Source organism: Podarcis vaucheri (genome assembly GCF_965113315.1).
Source record: "Podarcis vaucheri genome assembly, chromosome: 2".
Classification (NCBI taxonomy): domain Eukaryota; kingdom Metazoa; phylum Chordata; class Lepidosauria; order Squamata; family Lacertidae; genus Podarcis; species Podarcis vaucheri.
This window is the reverse complement of record NC_138760.1, coordinates 88,723,634-88,749,673: the sequence shown is the minus strand read 5'-3', so window position 1 is coordinate 88,749,673 and position 26,040 is coordinate 88,723,634. Positions and strand designations below refer to the sequence as shown.

The window sequence follows — 26,040 nt, the reverse complement described above, 5'->3', positions numbered from 1 at the left end:
TTCAGAAATTTCACTCAGCTAAAGAGCTGGAACTGCAAATGAGTACAAATACCTAGAAGGAGGAAGGCTGATCATATTTTCTAAGCTCTGGTCCAATAAACTTGAAAATGCATCTGATAAATAATTCACTTTAGAGTACCCTAATTAGATTTTATTTTTACATGTAGACATTCCCCCCTCCCCTCCCAGCCAAGACATTACCATTCACAGAATTCACAGAATTCATTAAGAAACTCAATTATTTACATCAAAATAACTCAGCAGAACAAACAATTAAGAAAAGAGCTGAGAAAACAGCTCATCCCAACTTTAACCTGAATTGGATCACTTGTGCATCTATCTACATACAGCATTATTGCTTGGAGAAAGTCCCATCTAGATGGAAAAAAATGGCTCCAGAAATGGCTCCGCTTGGTTTATTAACTGCACAGAAAGATCACTTTTCACAGGGAATATGCTAACCGCTTGAATCAGGAACAGTCCTGTTGATTTCAGTAGACCTAAGCTCTGTGTGTGTGTTTGTTTAGTACATACTCAGTGAATTTCCCCCTTGAGTCTGAATCCCGAAACCAGTTACTCCAAAATTGTTTGAATACTACAACCATAAAAAAAACCTTTCCTGATTCAAATCAGATTATACCAATTATTTCAGCATTACTGACTATTAAGGCAGTACATACATAAGAAACAGAGCTCTTGAGGGATACAAAAACTCATCCATAATAAATCAGTGTAAACATTGCAGAGTTGCAGATTCTCCAAAACTTCCGTGCCCTTAAAATTTTATGCATTGCCTTCCTTCTCTGCTGAAATCATAAATTGATGAGCGACATAAACAGCACTTTAGCAACCACCTGGATCCTAAGAATCATTTGTAACAATTGTTTATCATGCAAGGCCATACATACTAAGAGGCAGGAACATCCCTTCGCTCTCAGTCTATGAAGTTTTACTCCTTACTGATTCTTCCTATATGTTTCAAGATGAATGTCATTGGCATCTACATTCCAATTAGCCAGATATTATGCTAGATCACATAACACAGCTGCATAAACCTAGGAGTGGCCAGTACATTCTGTGATATAGAATTTTCTGAACTGAGGTCATAGTCTAGTTAATATATAAATAATTATATTACATGTATGCTAAAGGTAAAGGCCAATGGATATGCAGGGTACATACTTTCCAGATAATTCAGGAACTTCGCAAAGAAATTCACTAAAGTCAGAAAGAATCTGAAAGATCTGTCCTTCTTCCAGCTTCTTCTCATGTTACTAGATTTACAATTCAATGAAAAATTACCAAAGACAGTCTAAGAAATGGGTACATTTCTGGCAAGGTAAGATAGGTCAGAGGCTCTCCCGACTCTGTCTAGCTAGCATGCATGTTATCTAGCCCAAGTTGGATAGAAAGGAGTGGGAAACATTATCAAAAAATAGACGGAAAGTGCCTGAACGAAAAAATCAAGAGTCATAAATCTGATGGCTCTTTTACTACACCCAAAATATCTGGATAATGTAAACTTTATTGGACTTTATTGGACTCAGTATCCCATGAGCCACCTCACAGATGGTCCTACAAATTAAATATATCAATTAATCTGGTTTCTTCAGGGATTTTGGCACAGTCACCAAGTTCAGTATGAGACCCCTGAGAATTGATCAAATCAGCAGTATTTCATCATAACTGAAACATCTAGCTTAAGGGTTCAACTTGACAGTGGGCGGTTCAAGCCAGCTTCTTATTGTGATCCATATTCTGTACCGTAGCTAAAAACTCCAGGAGGAGCTTTGCCGTCTTCCTGGGCCGTTCCACGACTACCGAGTGTCCACAGTTTTCCAGAATGTGTACCTGACATCCAGGAATCGATTTTGCTAGGATGTCCGCTCCTGAAACATCTAGGACCTAGGCGAGGAGAAAAAGGATTCAACGAAAGAGGAACTGGTGTCACTCATATAGAAGGGTCCGGCAACTTCTGTTTCAGTGTATCTGAAGAAGTGTGCATGCACACGAAAGCTCATACCAAGAACTAACTTAGTTGGTCTTTAAGGTGCTACTGGAAGGAATTTTCTTATTTTGACTCATGTGGATGACATGCTTGTCAAAGACCATGGAAACATGCCAAAGGGGAAGCAGAGGGCAACCTTTTGCTCAGTTCCTTGGCCTGGATCAGAAAAACTGTCCCAAGAAGCATTCAATAAAGGCTAGCATTGTGATATAATGTGCCTCTTGAGGAAGGCGCGTTTTGTTTTGATTAAGACTGACGTTTAAACAAAGTTGGCTCTAATGGAACGCCCAATACAAATAGCAAGGGCATGTGGGGGGGTTGGGGGGTGTATGTGATCTTTATTTGGATTGCAGAGGAGGTGTCAAAGCTGCATCCCAGGTTCTGATCAGGGCCCCCACACTCTTACCATTCACTCTTGCATTCACACAACTGCTAACTGATCCAGTTGTGCCGTGGTTAGTTTGGCCCATAGGAAAACATTAGCCGAGCAACACTCGACCAAACTGGAGGAGGTAACCAACGATAATGGGGATGCAAAACCAAAGAAGACACACACTCACACTCCCGGCAGCTGAGCACTAAACCTGAATTTAATATATAACCCAAACACTGTATTGGTGTATCCCCCAGATTTGCATCAACCCACATTCGTTTTTTTCCTGATGACAGTTGATTTCTATGGTGCAAGGCACAGGAAGACTTCATGCAGTAGGAAATCTCACACAGATCTGTCTCCTGCTCCACCCCTATCTCCCAAGACCTCTGCCCTGCCCTCAGTTCCCCACACATTTCCTCCTTGCCTGCAGATCTGTAGCTAAGGACTGCCCCATTCAACAATCACACTATTTCATTCTGTGTGTGTGGCATAAGCACATGAGCATACACAGAAACCACAGTGAGCTACCGTTTCCCCACGAACAAACATACAGAGCGTCGTGGACAAATGTTAAAACTGCCTATCGGTCTCATGAGAACGGCTGTCAGTGTTGGAACTTCTTGACATTTGAAGCAGCTCATCATGGTCAACTCTTATGGACCAAAAATATCTCAGCTTGCAGGGCTGATTTGTACCAGCTCCAGCATTGCTGCAGTTGCTCAGCAACTAGGGACATGAATGCTGGGGGAGAAGAGAAAGAGATCAACTACCAGCAGGAAATAGGATACGATTGTTGGAGGCTTTCTGAACACCACATATCCTTAGCCCCCAAACCAATTCTTGTACCTGCTCATCCAAATCAGCCTTGCTTATATTCAGCTTTGCCCTCCGTCCCCATTCCCCCCCCCACCGGCGCTCCTCCATACACAATCATTTCCTCCTCCTACTCACTGATAATTTCTTCACATTCCCCTCATTTCCTTCCCGTAGTTAACATTTTTCAGCTTTCTTCTTAACTGTGCCAGCAAATCGTAGAACAGTTCCCCTTTTTAGTTGTCATGGCAACGTCTCTTTCTCGCTAACTTACAGATCTCATGCTAATGGTACCTTTTCTCAAAACACATTTGGAACTCGGGGTGAATTGGTATTCGGCACAACCTTTTTTTAAAAAAAATCATACAACCCTCACTCATCCCTCATCCAACCATTTTGTACAGGTGTGGGAGCACAACATTCCCATTCAATTCAATGGGGCCAGCAAATTTGTATACACAGGAATATGCGCACGGGTCTGCTACCTCTGCCGAAATGAATGGGGAAATCTTTGAGCACATGTAAGAGTTTGGCGTGTCCAATGGAGAAGGAATGGGCAGATCAGTCGATTTGCACCTTGAGTCTGTGTATGCTCCATATTTTTATAGCACACAAACATACAACCCAAAGAATCCTGGGAACTATAGTCAGTTAATGGTGCTGGGAATTGTAGCTCTGTTAGAGGAACAATTGCAGTTTGAATGCGCGCATTCATTACAAAGCGAGTTCTGTCCCATGAATATTATTTTTAACTTTATAAAACTTGTATTTAAATATGTATTTTACTGTTTAAATACATATTTTACTTCAGCGTATGCATTTCTAAATGTATTATCCCCCAAAATGCATTTTTATTTTTACAGATTTCATTAAGTTTTTTTAGAAGGGGGAAATCCAAAGAATAATGGTGTTCTAATCTGCACAAGGCAAGTCCGTCTCTTTAAAAATGTGGACCAACAAAATTCTCCTCTGCCTCTATGTGCAATTCTCTCATCCAATATCATCCCCTCATCTCCCACTACATTTAATCAAGACAAAAGTCCACTTGAGCAGGCAGGGATCTTTCGTTCTCACACATTACATAGCAGGAAAATGCACATGCAGCTTTCCTAATCTGATGAGGTGGGGTTTGGTCTTACACCATATAGCACATTTGCTAATTTTTAAGTTGCCGTCATTATCTGCCTGCTCTCCCTATTGGTTACTCTGCTGTTCTAATTTATCTTTAGATGTTGCACTAAGGAGAGAAGAGGAGAAGGAAGCAGAAACAAATTGGCTGAGGCACCTGATCTTGCTTTCCCCAGATGATCTGCGTTGCAGCTTTGATCTTGCTCATGTTTTCATAAAGCGAGTTGACGGACTTCTCATCTGCAATCTCAAAAAACACTTTCCAGAAGAGGAAAAAGGAGGAGGAGGAGAGAGGGGGAAAAAATCAGTCTAGCTCAGCTTCATTGCACACAACTCAAATTTTAACGAGCTGGGTTTTTTAACATTTTACTCCTATCTCCCCGCCCGAAGAAAACCATCATGCAGTTTGGGCCAATGAAACCGCAGAAAGAAGAAAAAGATTTCCCACAGCATAAATAACAAAAGGAAAACCTTCCTGGCCAGAGAGGGATGTGCACAAAAGCCTTTGGAGGAAGTTCCCTTTCTTCAAAGTCAAAATCTGCGTCTTGTTCTTCGCCACCCATCCCAATACTTCCCCATATAGTTTAGGCCATAGGTGGGAATCTGTGCCCCTGCAGAAGTTGCTGGACTACAACTCCCATCATCCCTGACCACTGACCATGCTGGCTGTGACTGATAGGGTTTGGAGTCTAATTTTATCTGGAGGACCACAGGTTCTCCACCCCTAAGCTATGTGCCTGCAATTCCAAACCTCTGCTGTGAGACACAACAGTCAAACAGAACCTCAAGATCCAGGAGGCTGTTGATCATACTCGATTCCAGGGGAAAGGCAGGAATGGGGAACCTGTGGTCTCCCAGGTGTTGTTGCACCACAATCCCCATCAGCCCTTGAAAAAATAAATCAGTTTGCAGGCCCCGCAACCCAGAAAATTGCGGGAGTTCTGCCTGACAATCTTCCCGCCTTTTCCACAGGATCACACTCCAGTGGCTCACGTGACAAGTCGTGAGGCGACATGCACGGTGCTCCCTGTCCATGCTTTGGGGCTTGTTTGTTTTTGGCCTGACATGAACGTGCCTTGTTATTTCAGCACGGAAAGTCATGCCCAAAAGGTATAGCCTAAAAGAATGGCAGAACTTAGAGGGAGAAGGACAGCATAGAGAAATTACATGTGTCAATGACGTTCACTGCAACATGGTGGTGGTGAAGCAGTGGAACAGGCGTACACACTGTGGAAAGAATGTTAGAAAGTGGGGCTGAAGCGCTAGCCTTACAAACAGTTGAAGTAATGCAGTAAACCCCATGTGTGAATGCAGCTGTGGTCCCATTGATTCTGGAGGGCCAGAGGTTCTCTCCATCTCTGTGTATGACCATGAGGTGAGTTTCTGGCCTGTAAACTTCCCAAGGGTATATGGCTGGTTGCTGTTGGCAACAATAAAATAATAAAATAAAATAAATAAAATAAGACCGGGTGCACCTTTGGTCTGAGGCAGAGGAGTTCTCCTTTCGTTCCTATGGTGGCATACACAAAGCCTCAGCGATCCCCACTGTTTCATTTCCTTAAAGACGTTTTTAACAGGTGTGCTGCTTCAATACTGGGCCAAGCTGCCGTCCCATGGGCCTTAAAACCAAATCACACCATGGGGAGTGGGGGGAGCAGGCAAGCATTTGACCCACGGTGTAGCCTGCACCTTCAGATAACAGAAGCGGCCAGCACCAATTCCAATCCCAAGCTAGAGAAATGACATGATGCACTTACATTTGCGGTAGAAGTCATTGTGCGGGATGCGGACATCGACGAGGCCCTGCAGGATCTACAAACACATAATGGCGTCTTAGAAGAATGGCTTGTGGCGGGCAAGGCTCTCAGGGGCTTCTAGCCACTATGGCTATACTCTGCCTCCACTGTCAGAGGCATCGTGCTTCTCCACACCAGGTGGGGAGAGTGTTGCTGTGCTCAGGTCCTGCTGGCAGGCTTCCCACATGCATCTGGTTGGGCACTGTGAGACAGCATGATGCTGGACCAGACAGGCCCCTGGCCTGAACAAGCAGGGCTCTTATTACGTCCCTATGTTACGTAACAGGGCAAGCACACCGTGTCCATCTGCTCCGCCTCTCTTTCCCAGTAGGAGCGGTTTTCTGGACACACCACAGAATCCATGCTGGCAATCAGGACTCTTGAACACTTGAGCATTGCACAAAGCAGCCGAGGAGTAAACCCGCTTGGAGACGCACTGCAGCAAGTAGAGGCAGGGAACCTGGGCAAACAAGCTTTGGGGCTGCTAGAAGGAAGAGAGCCAGCATGGAACACACTCAAACTAAAGATTACAAATCTGTAGGGCACGGCAGGGGAACCTGAGGCCTTCCAGAAGTTGCTGGACTACAACTCCTATTGTCCCCAACCACTAGGCATGCTGGCTAGGGAGGGGGGAAGGTGAAGGGCCTCAGGGTCCTCATCCAAGCTGTAAGGGGAAAGGAGGCACATCTTCCACATAGAGAAAGTTAGAATCCTGCTTCGGAAAGATCGCCGAGGGGAGGATGAATCACAGCTCTGCACAATTTTTAAAGCAATTGTTTCGCACTTTGCTTGCCCTGTGTAAACCCACGCAGCTCAGACTTCAAGGGAAATCAGGTTTCCCTGTCAGGGAAAGCTTGGCTCTTCAGAACAGGCTGCACACACACACACACACACACACACACACACACACATACACCACATCCATTTCACTTGTTCTTCCCAATTTTAAAAATCATATCTTGCATATAGCACCTCGGTATCTATCTGCTCTCTGTACAAACACCCACATGGCTACTAAGGAACATTCAGCACAGAGCTTGAGAAAGGTGGGGAAGAATTGATGCTGTGGAGAAGGAAAGCAATACCAACCAGATGAAAATTTAAAACACAATCTGAAGCAAGTGGCGCTGAGTTCAGCAGAGAACACTCCCAGGAGGCTGCGTATAGGGCTGCAGTTGTGCTAATCCTGTTATATTGGACACTGTGCTAAAAGTAGGGCTGTCCCTTGCTATGTTGCGTGAGTGTGTGTTAGATAACCTGGACTCTCCTTGGAGGCTGTTGTGATGAGGTCCTACACTTCCAAATTTATCAGTACACCATGGGTTAGGTTCAAATCCATGGCTTTCAAAATCCGCTAGACCTCATGGATTTTGAGATAAGGATTTATATCTGAAGCTCAGAAACCAGAAAGCTAAACACGAGGTGTACAAGAGTGTGCTAATTTCCAAGTGTTACAATTTGTACAGTTTATTTGTGACTGAGGTACTGATTCACGGTGGGTTTTGTTTTTTAAGTTGGAAAAAAATAGGACTTCCTATTATCTTTTTTTAAAAAAAAATATTTATTAAAAGTTTAAGAATTAAAGAAAAAGAGAAAAAAGAAAGAGAAAAAACAAACAGCACAAATCAACACACTACAATACATACAAAAAAGCAAAAAACACAATACATCAAAACAAAAACAAAATCAAAAACAGTTAAAAACAAATCCAATATTTCCATATCTTTATCTTTCGTTAACCTGTTTCATCGACCTCCTCACACCTCCCTTTTTGTATTCTAGTTATTAATTATTCCAGCAAATCCTTTCCACCTTTCACTATTTTCTGTCATTTAATTATCTTAATTTAATTTTAACCTTATCTTACCATTAAAACCCAAAAACCTATTTGTACTTAACTCCTTATAACATTTCTACTAAAGCCATATAATTTCATTCCATCATTTTTCTAATACTCATTAATTTTACAACATTTCTCTAAAATTATTATTATTTTTTAAAAAACTTTTTTCCAATCTTCCTCCACCGTCTCTTCTCCCTGGTCTCGGATTCTGTCAGTCCTTTCTATCAATACCATATAGTCCATCAACCTGGTGACCTTCTGTCCGAGGCTCTTAACTCTCTTCCATGTCTCTTCTGCAGATCTTCTTTATATTTATACATGCACTTTACTTTATCTTGTGCTGATCTTGTTCTTAATTTCCTTCCTTTGGCGTTAAGGAGTAGATCTCGGGGAAACTCCAACCTAACAATGTCTTTATTCCCTCTCGACAGGTTAGCCAATTCTCCATAGTCAGAACTAAAATCCAAAAGATATTTCAGAACGCCACTCTCCCCCTGACCCAAATCCAGATCCCAAAGGCCAGAGCATCCCTGCATAGGAGGATCTACAAGCAGGGCTCCATCCCCCACCAAATCTGGCTTTCTCTAGATTCGATCATAAAGGGCAACAGCTTATGTTCATCAAATTGCCTCTGTGAGGCCGAGGCTCTCTTCACTTGAATTACTTGAAGTTCGACAACATTCTCCTTCGTTTTCTCCACAGCCTGCCATGTCAAAACAGATTCCTGGGTCAATTCCTGAGTGATTTCTGTATAAGTATTCCCTTTTTGTTCCGACTCAGTCATTTTTTGTCCCAAATTGTCAATTTTAATAATCCTCACATCCATCTTCTCATGAAGCTTTTCCAGTAAAGCACTTGTCTTGCAAAATGCAATCACTAAGGCTTCTTCTGTCAACATTCTAATCCAAGGTCAGACTCTGGTTCTCACGCTTTTTAATCTCTGCAGCTGGAAAATTCCCCAGCTCCACTCCTGCCACTGTTTCAAAAGCTCCCTCTAGGTGAAACAATTTCTATTTGTATCCATCCTTTTAAACACAGGTCCAACAACAGAGTTAGTTTCGATTTTCAGTTACTTTTTTTGCTCCTTTTTAAGTGCAAAAGGAAACAATGGAAACAATATATTTCTCTTATTTAACTATCTGTCAACATACGTTTTATTCACAGTCAATGCACTTTCCCAAAACTTCAATCTTACTGGCAGCCCATTCCCAGGTTCGAAACGGTGGTGATTTATCTTTCTTCACTCTCTCTCCTGCAGGCTTAAACAATCTAAAATTTTCCCCCTCTTCTCCTGCTTACAAGGGGGGTTTAGTAATTTCAACCGATGGAGATTTAATCCTTTACAAAAGACTTTCCAGGCTTTAGCTTGCAACGTCTTTGCTTCAATCTATTTACAAAAGAGGAAGGCGGACTTCCTGTTTGAAGCCTTCCCGTTTCGATGCCAAATTAAGAAGTTTAAAGATCCAATTTTCCGTTCTACTCACGGGTTGTTGTTTAGAATCCAATTGTCCACAGGAAAAAGTCAGCGCTCTCCGGCAACAGCAATGCGGCTTCACTCCGTGAAAGAAGCAGTCGATTCGAAGCACCGCGCCGCTCACCCCACGTCGCTCCAGATCCCCGAAACCGGGTTTCCCCGCGAGTAGGGGAGGCGCATAAGGTGCCAGCCGAATCCCACGTCCACAGGCTTCTTCCGCCTGTGGTTTTTGATGGGTCTCCGCCTCGCCATGGCGGTCCAGACCCTGATTTCCACGGAGCGGATTCCTCCAGATCAGAGGAAATCCGCCATTGCCGGAGGCGCTAACCCGGAAGTAGGACTTCCTATTATCAAGCCTACCTAGGGACCAGGAAGCAGCTGTACAGGTGCTGAACTAAAATTTTAAGGATTAAAGGGGCAGAATTCATTCATAAATAGTAATTGAAGCCCTTCTTTTTTCAACAAGACCTATAACTGGATTTTGTTTTTTGTTTTTTAACCCCCGTCTGTAGATGTGTTAGATTTGAAACTGTCTTTACATAGAAAATCGTTTCATTTTTACATAGGAAACACTTCTTGTTTTTATTGCTGTTGTATTCATTGTCAAATTGCTTTAAGGCACTTTATAGGAAGCGATTCACAAATGGAATTCATTCATTAAAATGCATGTTACCTCAGAATCGGTACAAGCCAACCAGTTAGGAGGCCACATCGTGGGTGGCAGGAGGAGGGGGTGGATACTGTACTTTGCTTTAATCAAATGTTTACCAAGGCAGCAACCAGCCTCGACTTAAGAAGAACAGCCTTGGGGTGGGGGTGAGGGGGCTACAGAAGATTCCCAATTAAGGGCGCCTCTGCCATTCATACTTCTCACCTGCTGGGGCACTTTGAAGCGTACGTATGAGCAAAGCTTTAACATTTCTGCCATTTCCTCCGGGGTGGATGGAATCAGGGGAATCTGGCTGAGGGACTTAGACTCCTTCAGCTCCCACAGTAGCTTAACAAATTTGCTTTCCGTGACAGGCGGCAGCCCTGCAGGAAAAAAGAGAAGAACAGCCATATGCTGAGCTCCAGAAGCAACGCAATAGGTAGGCGGCCTTGACAAGCCTTTAATTCCTCCAACAATCCCTCCAGAGAAAACATGCCAATTATTTCTTAAAGTCACAAGCAAGGAAGGAGGGGGTGGGGGGTGTCAGGACCTGACTTAATCTTATCTCCCAAGTACAGAACCACCACGTTCGCCACGTAGGGTGAAACGACACTTTGAGTTGCACACATGGCTGTCACCAAGGCACCTCCTGCACGTTTGGATTCCTCTTGGGATATCAAAGGCAAAGATAACCAGGGTGGGGCCCTCCAGATGTATCTAGACTACAATTACCATCATCCGTGGCCATTGACTGGGACGGACAGGAGTTCAGTGATCCAAGCTCTGGGGCAGGCATAAGCAAACTCATGACTACAATTCCCATCATACCTGACCACTGGTCCTGTTAGCTAGGGATGATGGGAATTGTAGTTCCAAAACATTTGGAGGACTGGAGTTTGCCTATGCCTGCTCTGGGGGATACCGTGTCGGCCACCTTTCATCTAGGGTGACTCAGACTCATGGTGAGCTGCATTTCCCAACCATTGCTGAGTGCTGCTGGTGGTGGAAGGCCTGCAGGATGCTCAGCACTTTGATGTGTTGACATTAGGATTAGGAAGAAGGGAGCTAGACACTGGTTTGCTCTTTCCAATAACAGCCACGTGTCTGTTATAACAGAATGGGACTTTTCTGTAGCAGCTCCCCATTTGTGGAATGTTCTCCCCAGGAAGATTTGCCTGGCTCCTTCATCAGCATCAGAATTTATTATTTATACCTCGCCCATCTGGCTGGGTTTCCTCAGCCACTCTGGGCGGCTCCCAACACAGTATTAAAAACACAATAAAACACCAAACATTAAAAACTTCACTGAACAGGGCTGCCTTCAGATGTCTTCTAAAAGTCAGATAGTTGTTTATTTCCTTGACATCTGATAGGAAGAGGGCGTTCCACAGGGCGGGCATCACTACCGAGAAGGCCCTCTGTCTGGTTCCCTGTAACCTCACTTTTGCAGTGAGGGAACTGCCAGAAGGCCTCAGTGCTGGACCTCAGTGTCCGGGCTGAATGATGGGCAAGGAGACACTCCTTCAGGTATACTGGGCCAAGGTCGTTTATACACCTTTAGGCACTGGGCAAAAATGTTCCTCTTTAACCAGGCCTTTGGTTGACTGATATTCAGTGCCCTTTTAAAATGGGGGGTGTGTGTGAATAGGGTATTAATGATGATGATGTAGGCCTGCTCTTAACTACAAGGGCACAGGGGTTGCCAAGGTAGCAAACACATGAATGCTGCTTTTACCTAGTGTCTTAACATGTAAACATTGAGCCTAATTCTAGCTTTAATAGGAGGTGTGGAGCTAAGCTGGATGTTTCCTGAGCCAAAGTGATGTGTCTTGGAGGGTTTGGCAGCTTGTTAGTGATGAAGTGGGATGTCTATGAGGTAGTACAAATCGAAGCTGGGTTCCCTGAAGCACTTTGTGGTGCCTCAGTGATCCGGAGATAAAGAAAGGTGCATATTAGCACCCGCTGAAAAGTAAAGTACAGGTTACCCTATGAAAAAATAACATCAGGGTGGAGAGATGTGGGAAGGAGTAGCAAACACCACAATGGAGAGAAGCAGGAAGAAGAGCCTCACTGTGGCTGACAAGTTGGTCTTGTAATCAGAGTGAATGATCTTACCTAAAAAGTCAATCCCTTTTTGTTCCCTCCACAATCGACTTTACAAGGTACCTAGAACAAACACCCCTGGACTTCTCTTTTGTTTGCAACTTGACAGGTGTTAATCAATTGCACTCCCAAACTGTAAGGGCTACCCTTTCAGGGAAACCCCTGTGGCAATCTTTCTGGCAGGATTCACGCCTTCAGAAGGAGTGTCCTTATCCACAGATTTAATCCAATTCTGATCCAAAATAAAGTTTTAGATGTTTCCTTTTAAAGGGGGGGGTAGGGGAGAATGAAGCTGCCCAAAACAACACCCCCTGGATATACAGTGGTGCCTCGCAAGACGAAAAGAATTCGTTCCGCGAGTCTTTTCGTCTTGTGATGTTTTTCGTCTTGCGAAGCAGGGTCCGTCGCAACTGCGCCTCTTCAAGCGGCTTTTAAAAAAAAGCGCAAGACGTTTTCGTCTTGCAAAGCAAGCCCATAGGGAAATTCGTCTAGGGAAGCAACGCAAAAACGGAAAACCCTTTCATCTAGCGAGTTTTTCGTCTTGCGAGGCATTCGTCTTGCGGGGCACCACTGTATTTGCTTATAATTTGACAGGCTTTAGCCACTCAGGAGCAGCTACAAGGTCTGCAAATTTCATTCACTTCTGCCAAAAGCAGAATTGTGAATAGGGAGGGCAGGTGGTGGTGACCAAAAGAAGGGGACTTAGACTGACCACAGCCCAAATCACAGAATCATAGGGCTGAAAGAGACCCTGAGGGTCATCTAATCCAACCCCCTGCAAGGCAGAAATCTCAACTAAAGCATCTGTGTCAGGTGGCCATTCCACCAGGCAGCCAAAGCACCTTTGACATGAGCAGACTGTTTTCCAAAGCACCAGGTCAGGAACCAATCAACTCCTGTGGTTGGTGCACATCCTGAGTATTTAAATTCACCAGACACATGGACCGTGGACACATCTCCTGCCTCAGGAGGCGAAGTTCATTTGTGACACTCACCCGCAGGGCATACAAGACTTAAGCTGCAGATCTCCGCTGGGTACTGAGCAGCATAAACTCCTGCAACATTTCCGCCCATGGAAGTTCCAAGTAGATGGAAGGGTTTCCTGTTCAGATTGATACATTCAACAAACTGAAAAGATAAAAAAACCAACACTTGGGTTACTATGGGGCAGGCAGCAACTGCAGTAGAGTTGGGAGAGATTAGAGGAACTGGAATGGAAATTAATACTCACACAAGTAAAAGCGCATGAGATTCAGTACCATAACAGATGTTAAGGGGCAGCCCAGAGGAAGTTAGGCTATGTGCAGTGCCCTACCTGGCTCTTCTTTCGGTAGTATTAAGAAAGTATTAGTGTTGCTTATGGTTGGGGGGATTGGCTTAACTGTGCTGGGAAGAAGAAGAGGAGGAGTTTGGATTTGATATCCCGCTGTATCACTACTCGAAGGAGTCTCAACGCGGCTAACATTCTCCTTTCCCTTCCTCCCCCACAACAAACACTCTGTGAGGTGAGTGGGGCTGAGAGACTTCAAAGAAGTGTGACTGGCCCAAGGTCACCCAGCAGCTGCATGTGGAGGAGCGGGGACACGAACCCGGTTCCCCAGATTACGAGACTACCGCTCTTAACCACTACACCACACTGGCTCTCAGAGCAGGTACTGCAACTTTAACAGCAGCCAAATTCAATCCTAGGTCTGGGAAAGCTAAAAACAGGCATCGAAACCCTCTTCAGGTATTCAGAGCAAATGTGTGGAAAGGGTGTTGTTGTTTAGTCGTTTAGTCGTGTCCGACTCTTCGTGACCCCATGGACCAGAGCACGCCAGGCACTCCTGTCCTCCACTGCCTCCCGCAGTTTGATCAAACTCATGTGGAAAGGGCAGTGTTTATTTATCTCATTTATATCCCACCTTTCCTCCAAGCTGGCGTACATGCTTCTCCCCCTCCTCACTGAATCCCCACAAGAACCCTGTGAGGCTAAGAGACAGTGACTAGGCCAAGGTCACCTAGCGAGCTTCATGGACAAGTGGGGATTCAAACCTTGGTCTCCCAGGTCTTAGTCTGACACTCTAACCACTGCACCAGGCTGGCTTTCTGTGTGCACACAACCCCATCCTCTTTGTCCTCATCCCCACAGGAAAATTTTGCTCATCAGTCACAAAGGTCTGAAGGGGGCTTCTGGGCATGTTCGGTGCATGTGGAGTTAAAAGAGGGGAGGGGTGTGCAAAGAAGCCCCCGCCCCCAACATCCCCATGAAAGTCAGCTTCACTTCAGACCAGACCTTCCCATGCTGAGAGGGAAAATCTGATGAGGATGTCTACATGTGTCTGAGGGAATGAACATAGAAACCTTGAGATCCAGAACCCTGTTAAGACAAGGCTCCTGATCACAGGGTGTATTCTAAGGACAGTGGTGCCACGCAAGACGGAAAACCCGCTAGACGAAAGGGTTTTCCGTTTTTGAGCTGCTTCGCAAGACGATTTTCCCTATGGGCTTGCTTTGCAAGACGAAAACGTCTTGCGAGTGTTCCGATTTTTTTTTTGCTTCCCCCCCTTTTTCTAAGCCGCTAAGAGCCTTTTAGCCGCTAAGCCGCTAAGCCTTTAATAGCCGCTAAGCCTTTAATAGCCGCTAAACCGCTAATAGCGCTAATCCGCTAATCCGCTAATAGGGTTGCTTCGCAAGACGAAAAAACCGCTAGACGAAGAGACTCGCGGAACAGATTAAGTCTTGCGAGGCACCACTGTACACTCTGATGATTCCTTCAATCTCCCTTCAGGGCGTGTGTGGCCAACATGGAAAGGTTTGAATAGGCGCCCGACGTCCACAGTGACATTGTAGGTGGGACTTGTGGGTGCACCCCTCCTCACCCTTCATTTTAGCCCTCAGGTAAATGGGGCTTCTGTCCCCAGGGGTTCAGAACAGCGGCCTTCGACATTGCTAAGTGGACAGACAGGAAAACCAGCACATCCTATGAACAGGCCCAAAGCAACTGAAAACAAACCTCTTACCAGAGGGAAAGCTTGCGAGCTAAAAGTTTGATGGCTGTCCACTGATTCTCAGACCCTGGCTCTGAATTGTCTTTTTAATACATTTGATCTACTTATGTTTATGGAAATGCTGAGAGCATAAACAAGTCTGACAAAGCGGGCCACATATTAGCAGCTCAGCTGCTGACAGAAAGGAGAGGACCATTTCTACAAGGTAAAGAAGCTACTTCTTTGATAACTTCTCATAACTCAGGATGTACGGGAGATAGGAAAGGAAGTGGAAGATATTAGGCATGCTCCGCAATTCAGTTCCTTTGGAATACAGTGGTACTTCAGGTTACAAACACCTCGGGTTACAAACACTTCCGGTTACAGACTCCGCTAACCCAGAAGTAGTACCTCAGGTTAAGAACTTTGCCTCAGGATGAGAACAGAAATTGCGCGCTGGCACTGTGACGGCAACAGGAGGCCCCATTAGCTAAAGTGGTACCTCAGGTTGAAGAACAGTTAAGTTTGTAACTAGAGGTACCACTGGACAGAGGAACCCCACAGTTAAAACGTGAACTGACTACTCACCCAGTCAGAAGGGTGTCCACTTACATATCACCAAAGGGAAACGGGAAATACGCCAACGCTAAAAGATTTATGTAAATTACCATGTGCTGATTGTATATGTATAAATGAAAGTTTAGAAATAGTTGCAATAATTTAACTTTTAAAAACTATCCATCTTGCCATAGGATGGAAGGCCATGATGCCTGGCGGTTCAGACATGGCTGAGTCTGCTGTGCAGGTAATGCCTGGGTAATGCCAAGGCCCTTCCTGCTCTCATGATTTTTTTCTCTTTAAGCCAGTCTTTTAGCAGACAGCCCTTCAAATGGCAGCTCTTCCCTTTGTAAAGGAGGAAACAGACAGTCACCTCACAACCTGCAAACCAATTCTTTTGATCACTGATGGACTTAGATCTTCACAGAACAGGATGTGAAGAATTAAAGAGATTAAGGATTTGAGAGTCAGAACGAAGACAAGAGAATCTTTTGAGACTGTAAATAGCTGGCATGTCTGCTGGCCAGGAAGGAAGGAAGGAAGGAAGGAAGGAAGGAAGGAAGGAAGGAGAGATCTTTCAGAAGGGAGAGTCGCTGTACTGAAATATTGGGATATATCTCCAGGGTTTTGCTGTAACCCATCTCCCATCACTCTTTACAATGTTGCTTAATCTTCCCCAGACTCTCCAAATCAAAACACTAATCACCTCCGAACAATGAGTTCTGAATCAGTCCATGGACTCAAGATGGTGGAACAGAGAGAACATCCCAACCGTTTCCAGGGTCATTTCTGGAGCATTTATTACCTGGTGTATTCGTTTCACTTGCCCATAGATTGAGTAGTCATCTAGGGATGAGCGAGTGGTACCCTCATGGCCAGGCATGTCAACACAAATCAAGTGCAGGTTCTTTGGAAGGAACTGCATGAAACAAGTGTCATGTGGTTAGGATGGAGGAGAGATCACACCAGAAGCAAATCGGAACAAATGTCCAACCACTGCCATCATGGTGGAAGTGGAGCTGAGCAAGCACTGCATTGGCAACAGATGAATTGTATTAACACTGGCCCCATGCAAGCTGTTCCTTAAAAGCTAAAATATATGAAGAGAATTCTTATAAAAGAGAGGAAGAGAAGCATGCGCACATGCCGTTACCATAAAGACTTTTGTGTGAATCCTAATGTCCTCAGCATATGATTTATTTTTTTAAAGGCACTTTAGGCTAATCCCAAAGTAAGCAAGTAGGCAACCTCCCCTCCCAATCTCATCACAATAATTCATTTGCAGTTAGCAAGCAGCAGCCTCACAGGGATCGAAAATAGGAGTATTCTGAGCACAGGTGGCTCCGCAGTAGATGCAGAAGTGTGACAGCCCAAACTTTCCACAGAACTAACAGGGACAACTGTGGGATGCTCATTTTGAGCAGCTGGCTTTCCATACTGAACAGGTGGGTGGCCAGGAAAGTGGTACCTACCTTTTCCCATGGTGAAAGCCAGGCATGATCCCAACCAAGTGGACCATTTGAACTTATCCTCAAGGCTGATTCACCTGTTACTTTTTCAGCATGGCTGATAGCACAACACCACTGCTGGCACACTAATATATGGATTTTATATCACATGGGTGCTTCCCCTGTAGCAGCGCTGATGGAAGGAACACATGATCTGCAGTGGGAAGCCGGGGGTTACTGCATTACAACTCCCAGCATCCCTGAACTTTGGGCTGATGGGAGCCTATCTACATATGGAGGGCGCAGATTCTCCACCTTTGGGATGTAATACATACACAAATCAGTTACAGATAGGTAGCCGTGTTGGTCTGCCATAGTCAAAATAAAAAAATTCCTTCCAGTAGCACCTTACTTAGTTGGTCTTTAAGGTGCTACTGGAAGGAATTTTTTTATTTTATACACAAACCAGTAATAGAAAAGTGACAAGGGCACACTGGAATGGGCTGCAACTTAGCCCAAGAGCAGAACGTTGTCCCTCCCAGGTGAAACTGTTATTTCCTCATAGAGGAGGAGAAGTGTACCTTGACTACAGAAAGCCACATATCCTTGTGGGCCGAGAATCCATGCAGCATGAGCACAGAGGGCCGGTGGCCAGGCCTCCCTCGGTAGGAGTAGCAGAACTGGTAGTCGTCGTAGTTCACGTATCGAACTTGCATGCCCAGGGCGCGGCGCCAGTACCTGACAGCAGCAGGGGCAGGACAAAGGAGAAGGGTTGCAACGCAGCAGCCTCAGCACAAGAGCAAAGCATTTCTGCAATCAATTCAAATCACCACTACCTGCTCCCCCTGCAGGAGACCGCAGCGTGACTGCCACACTTGAACTTGTTTTTAGGAACACCCAGTGTCAAACAGACAGTCTCTCCAGCCCTACCTGGTAATTGAACCTGGAACTTTCCACATGTGAAGCACCCTCTCCACCCTGAGCTACAGCCCCTGCCATCCCAGGCCTTCCTCCCCACAAGGTTGTGAAATCACAATGTGACCCTCTCCCACTTTCCCTTGCGCCAATCTTTTTCACAGTTCTCCCTTTACTGAAACAACCAGAGCCGCCACTCTAATCCCTTTGTAACAATTTCCCCTGCTTAGGCATTTAAAATAGCTTTACTGATTGATGAACCTTCCTGGCAAGCAATTTATCCCCACTCAGAAACGAACCAATGACATCTGCGCCCATGGGGAGCTAATCCTCCGAGTCAGCCGGAGTAAACGGGGTAATAAAGACCTGCCTAGCAACAGGCGAAAAAGGCATGCTTTGGTAATAAGATAATGCAGAATTCTCCCAGCAGCATTTACATTAATGGAACAGCCACAGCAATAACCATCTGTACAGGAAGGGATCTAAAAATCCCAGTTAAGAAAGATTATGCATCTATACATACATATGTAGACTTCGTAGCCCCTCTATAAGCATAAGGAAGTTGTAAGGCAGGGAGGAACTTTTCGTCCTCCAGATGTTGTTGGACTCCAGTTCCCATCATCCCTGACCATGCTGGCAGGGGCTGATGGGAGTTGGAGTCCAACAACATCTGGAGGGCCAAAGATCCCCTAGCCTAGTGTTAATGAGTGTGCGTGTGACTCCACTAACCTACAACATACATCCACTACAACTGTTATGGTTGGTTCAGCAGTTGAACGCCTTCTTTACATGCAGAAGGTCCCTAGCTCCATCCCTGGAACTTCCAGTTTAAAAAGGAGGAACGGCAGCAGGTGCTCAGAAAGACCTCTACCTGAGGCCCTGGACAGCTGCTTCCAGGCAGAGTAGAAAATACATGCATATTAAGAAGTACGTTGGCCTTGTGTTTTATGTTATGGCATTTTAGTGTACATTGCCATATTTACTAGGAGCTTATAAGCACTCTTATAAATAAAGTAAATCAATATACTGGGTTAGATGGACAAGTAGTTTGACTTAGTGAAAGGCACCTTCCTGTGTTGCTATGAGGAGGCTGTATGCGCAGATGAAGCCTTCAGGAGGTGGTCGGGGGGAAAGACTGTGAACTTTCTGTCTATATGCTTGATCACCCAACACCACAGGTATGGTGGGAGAGCATAAGTGTTTCATACTTCCATGCCATGCCTAGAGATGAGCCAGTTCAGCTGAATATGTGGAGCAGGCTTAGGAACAAACACTATCTGATCAGCACTGGTGATGAGAAAAGGCTTCGTTATCCTCTTGGCCAGCTTAAGGCAGTCCGAGTTTAGTGGACAAGTTGAAGGAGCTCCGTGCTCCCAAATGGTTCTAAGTCAGTCTTTGTCAACCTGACACCCTCCAGATGTTTTGGACTTCAACTCCCATCAGCTCCTGCACAGCTGGAGAGCATCAGGTTGGCCAAAGCTGTTCTACATGCACACCAGGCTTTGTCCAATTACCTCTTCCAACCATGAACTAACAGTGCTACATTGGACGCCACTGCCAAAGGGGACCTTTGACTTTTGGGGGAGTTGCTGTATGAAGCAGGAGTCTAAACAACAGAAGGATCAAGGAAAGGAAACCTTTGCAACTACTGCTCATTCAGAAGTTAAGAACTATTGATCATTCGGTTTCTAGCAATGCCCACGATTCAATGGTGGTTGTTCTCCGTAGCCCCTCCAGGGGCTGCGAAGGAGTTCAGGCAGGGGAAAGGAAGGGAATGAGGCATAAACCCTCCTGATGTTTCCCAGTGGGGTCTAGGAAGTTCACTGCATCCTGCAGTGTTGCACAATCCCATGTCTGCCAATTTGGAAGGCAGAACGGGAGCGATCTTGGAGTGTGCCCCCACCATGGATGAGCCTCCGTTATGGCATGATTTGTGGAAGGTTCCTCCTCAATCTGGATAATTGGCATTAATCAAGAGGTGCTCCTGAAACATCATATGCAAATAGGCTGCAATCAATCAGCTGCTGAAGGAACTGGGACTGGTTTTTAATTTTATTTTTTTTAAGGACTATTGATCATTCATTCTAATTGTGGCAAACTTTTTGGGAAGTACATAGGCTTTCTAGGAAGGCAACACCAATCAGAGCCAGGATTCTGAATAACTTACCAGTAGTATATTCTGATCAGTGCTGAAGGCCACAGAAGGAAGGATGCCACAAATGCCAAAATTGGGATAGCCAGAGTGCCTCCCGCTATTACAAACATGTTCAGCACATCAAGGTCCATTTTGTTCTCTTGGTGGCTCTACCTCAGCTGCAAAAATAGATTTAAAAAATGGTCAGTTATAAGCACTGGAAATCATGAACAAGAGGCGGAAGGCAAGAATATCCCAGGATGCAACGGATACTTTTCCAGACCACAAACAATGCTTTGAAACCCTGCCCTACCCTTGCAAATCCCCCCCTGGACTGTTTCCAGACCATTTCTCACCATTTGTGCCCTAAGACCAAATGCAACTGCATCAAAGAAAGGGGGGGGCATTTTCAGGAAGAGAGTCAGTGGCTGTAGAGAAAAAAAGGATGGGAGGTATTCTTCCTTTCATTCCCTCTCCCTGTGGTCTCTGATGGTAGTGGAGACAAGAGGGAAATACTTCTCTGGCTCAGATTTTAGTCTGAGCCAGAGAAGAACTCCAGAGTCTGGTACTTCAGGTGAGCACAGTGAGCCTGACTCAAATCTCCACATCTAGAAATGCAAATCTTGATGACATCACTAATTTCATTCCACCAGTCTGCAGCTGAGGGAAACGTGAGGCAGCAAAGCCCAACCAGCACAGTTGGAATCGACTGCCATTTAGCAACTCCTGACCTCGAACTGTCTCCTGAAGTGAATATTCCCCCAGGTTGTTAAACACCTGCACCATGTACAAAAGAAGGCTTGTCTCTGAAGGGTTTGTAAGCAAGGATTGCAGGCTTACCAGTCAATGGGTGATGTAGGAGGAGCACCACCACCTGTAGCTCTCTAAGTCCCACAGCACCTTAATTATTCTCTCTCTTTCCTAGTGCAAAGTGCTTGGAAAGAAAGGGAAAGCGTTAAAGGGCCTGAGGAACCCAGAGTCCTGCAGGTGGCAGTGCTTCTCCTCCATTGCTGCCAGCCCACAGCAGGGAAAGCAGAGGTATCTCCAAGGCTCCACTACTCTGGATGGGTGGTGACGGCAGCAAGAGGACAGCAATGAAAGAGAAGGACCAACACCTGCACTAGTCTAGGCTCCCTGGTTTGAGTTCTGCCCTCATCACTCATTCAGGAAAGCCTAAGCAAAGGGACTTCCCTTCCCAATGCTTCTGGGCCTCTCCTAGAGCTAGAGTGGGTCCAAGAGGGACTGGAGAGAAGGATGGTGATGTGGAAGCAGAGGTTGAAGCTATCTCACCCAGAGAGTCTATTTACCATGTAAAGTAAGTAAGACCCCTCACCCCCAAAATATATATTATATTAAAGAAGAGGCCAATGTCAGCCATATTTAGCTCCAGCATTTGCCTGACCATGCCAATGCTGACACCACACATGGAATTGGCATATGGATTTTCTTCTGCTTCTGATTCTTCCCCTTTCCTTTTGTATCCCATCCACTACACAGTAAGCCATTTCTGTATTATAATATATAAACTGCCCATGACAATCTGACAAAAAACCATTCTATAAAAATAGTAAATACACGAAATATTTGTGAAGCAGCAGAGCTTTGAAACAGTAGACTCACATTGCCCTGTTCCAAAGGTGTTAATTTAAGTTTCTATGACATCAGTCAACAAAACTTCTCTCAAGCTTTACCATGGCATAACCATTTTTAACATCTCTCTGCAAACGGCTTGTGTTCCATCATGTTTTAAAGCAGCCACCATTGTCCCAGTCCCAAAGAAAACAGCAACTAACTGCCTAAAGGACTACAGACCTATTGCATTAACATCTGTAGTGATTAAATGCTTTGAGAGATTGATCCTTCAACACCATAGGACATGTTTTATTTCGGATTTTGATAAACTTCAGTTCGCTTATAGGAGAAATAAGTCAACAGATGATGCCATAGCTACAGCCTTTCACCTTGCAACAAGTCATCTGGAGAGACCGGGGAATTATGTTAGAATGTTGTTTATTGATTATAGCTCGGCTTCTAATACCATCCTTCCGGACATTCTTACCAAAAAGCTGATGGAACTAGACCTTTCTTCTACCATCTGTGACTGGATTAAAGACTTTCTGAAGGATCGGACACAAACAGTGAGGATTGGGCCTGTTACATCTACCTCCCTGAAGCTCAGCACTGGCACCCCACAGGGATGTGTGCTGAGTCCCTACCTATACTCGTTGTATACATATGACTGTATTTCATCTGATCCATCCACTGTAATTATTAAGTTTGCAGATGATACTACCATAATGGGTCTAATTACAGGTGGAGATGAATCAGCATACAGGGGGGAGGTTCAAAAAGTATCTACATGGTGCCTAGAGAATAACTTGCAACTAAATATTAGCAAGACAATGGAGATTGTGTTGGACTTTTGGAGGAAGAGAGGGGAACTAGCCCCGTTGTATATCAGACAGGGGTTGTGTGGAGAGAGTCTCTTCTTTTAAATTCCTGGGAGTTTACTTTAGTGAAGACCTCACTTTTAAAAACAATATAACTCAGGTGGTTAGGAAGGCCCAACAGAGACTCCATTTTCTCAGGGTCTTGCAAAAGAACAATGTTAAACAACAATTGATGACCTCCTTCTACTGGTCCACAATAGGAAGTGTCCTCTCATATTGTATCAAAGTGTGATACGTTGGCTTGACAGCCACGGACAGAAAGTCTTTACATAGGGTGATGAACACAGCTCATGATATCATGGGCTGTCCCCTGAGCCCGCTAGATGACATCGCAAGGGATCGTTGCCTTAGGAGAGCGAGAAAAATTCTCAGTGACGATTCACACCCTGGTCAGCACCTCTTTAATCTTCTGCCCTCGGACAGGAGATATAGAAATATAATCAGTCGTACCAACAGGCTAAAAAACAATTTCTATCCGTGCGCTGTTAGGCTGCTGAATGGAAAATAATATAGTCCAACTGATTTTCGGGGTTGGTGTGTTGTGCGACAAGCACACAGAGTGCAATGAGATTGAGTATTTGGGGGGGGAGGCTTGGTTAATTTCATTGTACACAGGTTGTACATTGACAATAAAGGTATTCTATTCTGTTCTATTCTATTCTATTCGCATACATTTTGCCCCAGTTCACAAAGAATTTCCTAGAGCAGCCTTTCCCACCCAGATGCGCTCCAGATTTTGCTGAACTGATTTTGTATGACCATTGACCATGTTCTCTGGCACTCATGGGAGATGGAGTCCAACCCCACCTGGAAGGGCAGTGGGTTCTCTACCCACAATTTAAATACTACATCACAAGCGGAAATTCAACAAATGTCGCTTTCTCCACCACAGAGATCGCATAAAGCTGCATTCCTAAAATATCTTCCCCAGAGCATAAATAAGGCCCCAAACCTACAAGCACATTTTATATAAAAATGCAATTCACAGTGTGAATATTCACAATGTGAATATTCTCAATCACAATTTCAATGAAGCATCTGGAAATTAAATACACAATGCTGCTCACTCAAGTATTATTAATCAGAACTGATTAAGGAAACACAGAAATGTCAGACATTTTCGTCAAACAATCTCCCTCTGGACACATTGAAGTTTCTTATTCTGAAATAAAATTCCCTCTAGATTTATGTTAAGGATACTAGGGCAGCTTTTATGAGCTGGAAACACAAAAAAGACTCAGAAAACAATTGGTGCAACCCTTACCACACAAGCCAACAGCTAACCATGCCAGCTCATCTTTTTATCAAAACCACATCTCTGTCTGATGCAAGCAGCATCCAGGAGTGCTGAATGTACTATACAGAGGGTGTGACAAGTTGAGACACCCTGATCACTATATGAATGGCCAACTGGAGAGTTGCAATAGACAGGAACAAAACAATGCTAACTCTCCCTAGACTGTGGGAATTCCTCTTCAGGAAGTGAGCACTCCAGCTCTGGGGAAGCAACAGAGAAGCAGTTTGAAACTAGTTTGCAGTTTGAATGAGGAGTGGAAACTAGGAGACTGAGAATTAAGGATTGCCTGAAAGTGAAGCATCTTGAAGTGCAGAATCTTCTCTCTTTCTCTCTGGAAATCTGGTACAGGATGAGTAGATCTGCTTGCCTGCATATACTTTATAGGGAACTGCTTGCTTCTACTTTGGCACTGTGTGGATATTTCCAAATGGAGCAAAGGCTACAAGCATCTCACTGCTCAGAAATGGGGAATACATAGTAACAGACCAGAGATAGCTAAATGAGGTATAATACATTTCACACCTGAAAGTAGCCTCAACTCAGAATACATTCTGAAGGCACCATGTACGCACACAGGAGATGCACCTAACTTGTGATGGGCAGAACTCAGCTATTGCCTCCCTGATGATTCCTCTGAATGTTTCCTCTTCTCACTTCTTCTACCAAAATTTTCTTCAATCTACAAGCACCAAGGTACATCATTCTACAACTGTGACCAATAAGTGCAGAGTATTTTTCATTGCAGTCAGCAGATTCTTGTTCAGTGCACCCCCCCCCCCTTCTCTCTCTCAGGATGCATTACATAATCTACACAGCAAATTTCTTCAAGGGATGTTCAGCAAACTGAAGATAAATGGCAGCATCCAGAAATGCTGGGGCAGCAGGCCAGATTAAAATGCTTGCAGTTGCAATAACTGCAGGTAACTGCCTGTCTTGCTCAGAGAGAGTAAAGCAGGGATGTTACAGGAGATGAACAGGATCATGGAAGAAACTTCAGACCCAAAGAAAGTGTACTGAGGAGAAGCAGCCATAAAGTTACAGGAAGATCTAGATCTGTACTGGGCAAATCTTTTCCACATGTTCATGCACATGTCCAGTTTTACAAATCAGAGTGGAACACATGTGGGGCACCAGATGCTGCTGAAGTCCAGTTCCCAGCCGCCCAGCCAGCATGGCCAATGGTCTATGGATGATGATAGTAGACGTTCAACATCTGGAGGGTCACAGGTTTCACATCCTTGTTCTAAACCAGCACTGGCTGCATATGAAGTACACTGGATATTAGCAAAGCTTTAAGTCAGGTATGCAAGTAGATTTTACCAGCATATAACTAACAAGCATTTTCTGGAACATAGTAGATCAACAGGAAGAACTTCAAGACAAATCCCACAATCTTCAGTTCAGAGAAATGTCAACTTTTGAAAAACCATTGGAATGAAGACTTGGAAAGCATAGCAAATTACAGGTATCAATAAACCAGGGTTTCTCCCCTATTTCCTAATAATTACTTTTATTGACAACATGTTTCCTGCCCAACTGCTATCTTCTAATTATAAAGGCCCCAAACCATTCTTCTTACATGACAGGTCCAGTTGAACACTTTCCCCCCAAAAGTATGGCCTTTAAGACTTGGAGTACAGAAGCTCAAGTGATGTAACTAAGCTGCACATGGCAATCCCTGGTCCGTGAAAAGGATCTAGGGGTCTTGGTGGACCACAAGCTTAACATGAGTCAACAGTGCAACATAGCAGCAAAAAAAGCTAATGCTATTCTAGGCTGCATCAATAGAAGTGTAGTGTCCAAGGGAACTTCAAGGGAAGTAATAGTACCACACTATTCTGCCTTGGTCAGACCACATTTGGAATATTGTGTCCAATTCTGGGCACCACAATTTAAGAAGGCTGTTGACAAGCTGGAACATGAGCAGAGGAGGGCAACCAAGATAATTAAGGGTCTGGAAACTGAGCCTTACAAGGAACACTTGAGGGAGCCAGGTATGTTAAACCTGGAAAAGAGGAGACTGAGAGGAGATATGATTGTTGTTGTTTAGTCGTTTAGTCGTGTCCAACTTTTTGTGAC

The 26,040-nt window shown here is 44.6% G+C and overlaps 1 protein-coding gene across 8 annotated transcripts in view; it reads right to left on the bottom strand.

The window, feature by feature from the left end:
- Positions 1 to 402: 402 nt before the first annotated feature.
- LOC309525103 (monoacylglycerol lipase ABHD6-like) overlaps positions 403 to 26,040 on the bottom strand; it is a 44,876-nt gene continuing 19,238 nt past the window's right edge. For 7 of the 8 annotated variants that reach the window (XM_082210498.1, XM_082210496.1, XM_082210497.1 and 4 more), the window contains exons 2-9: positions 20,248 to 20,393; positions 17,747 to 17,903; positions 16,523 to 16,636; positions 13,186 to 13,318; positions 10,313 to 10,470; positions 6,083 to 6,137; positions 4,483 to 4,583; positions 403 to 1,905 (exon numbers count right to left, since the gene is read on the bottom strand). In XM_082210498.1, the coding sequence (XP_082066624.1) occupies positions 1,729 to 1,905; positions 4,483 to 4,583; positions 6,083 to 6,137; positions 10,313 to 10,470; positions 13,186 to 13,318; positions 16,523 to 16,636; positions 17,747 to 17,903; positions 20,248 to 20,366 (1,014 nt within the window). In that variant the 5' untranslated portion in view covers positions 20,367 to 20,393 and the 3' untranslated portion in view covers positions 403 to 1,728. Of the gene's footprint in view, positions 1,906 to 4,482; positions 4,584 to 6,082; positions 6,138 to 10,312; positions 10,471 to 13,185; positions 13,319 to 16,522; positions 16,637 to 17,746; positions 17,904 to 20,247; positions 20,394 to 22,026; positions 22,681 to 26,040 lie in introns of those variants that run through there. The other variant, XM_082210499.1, reaches the window with a different exon arrangement.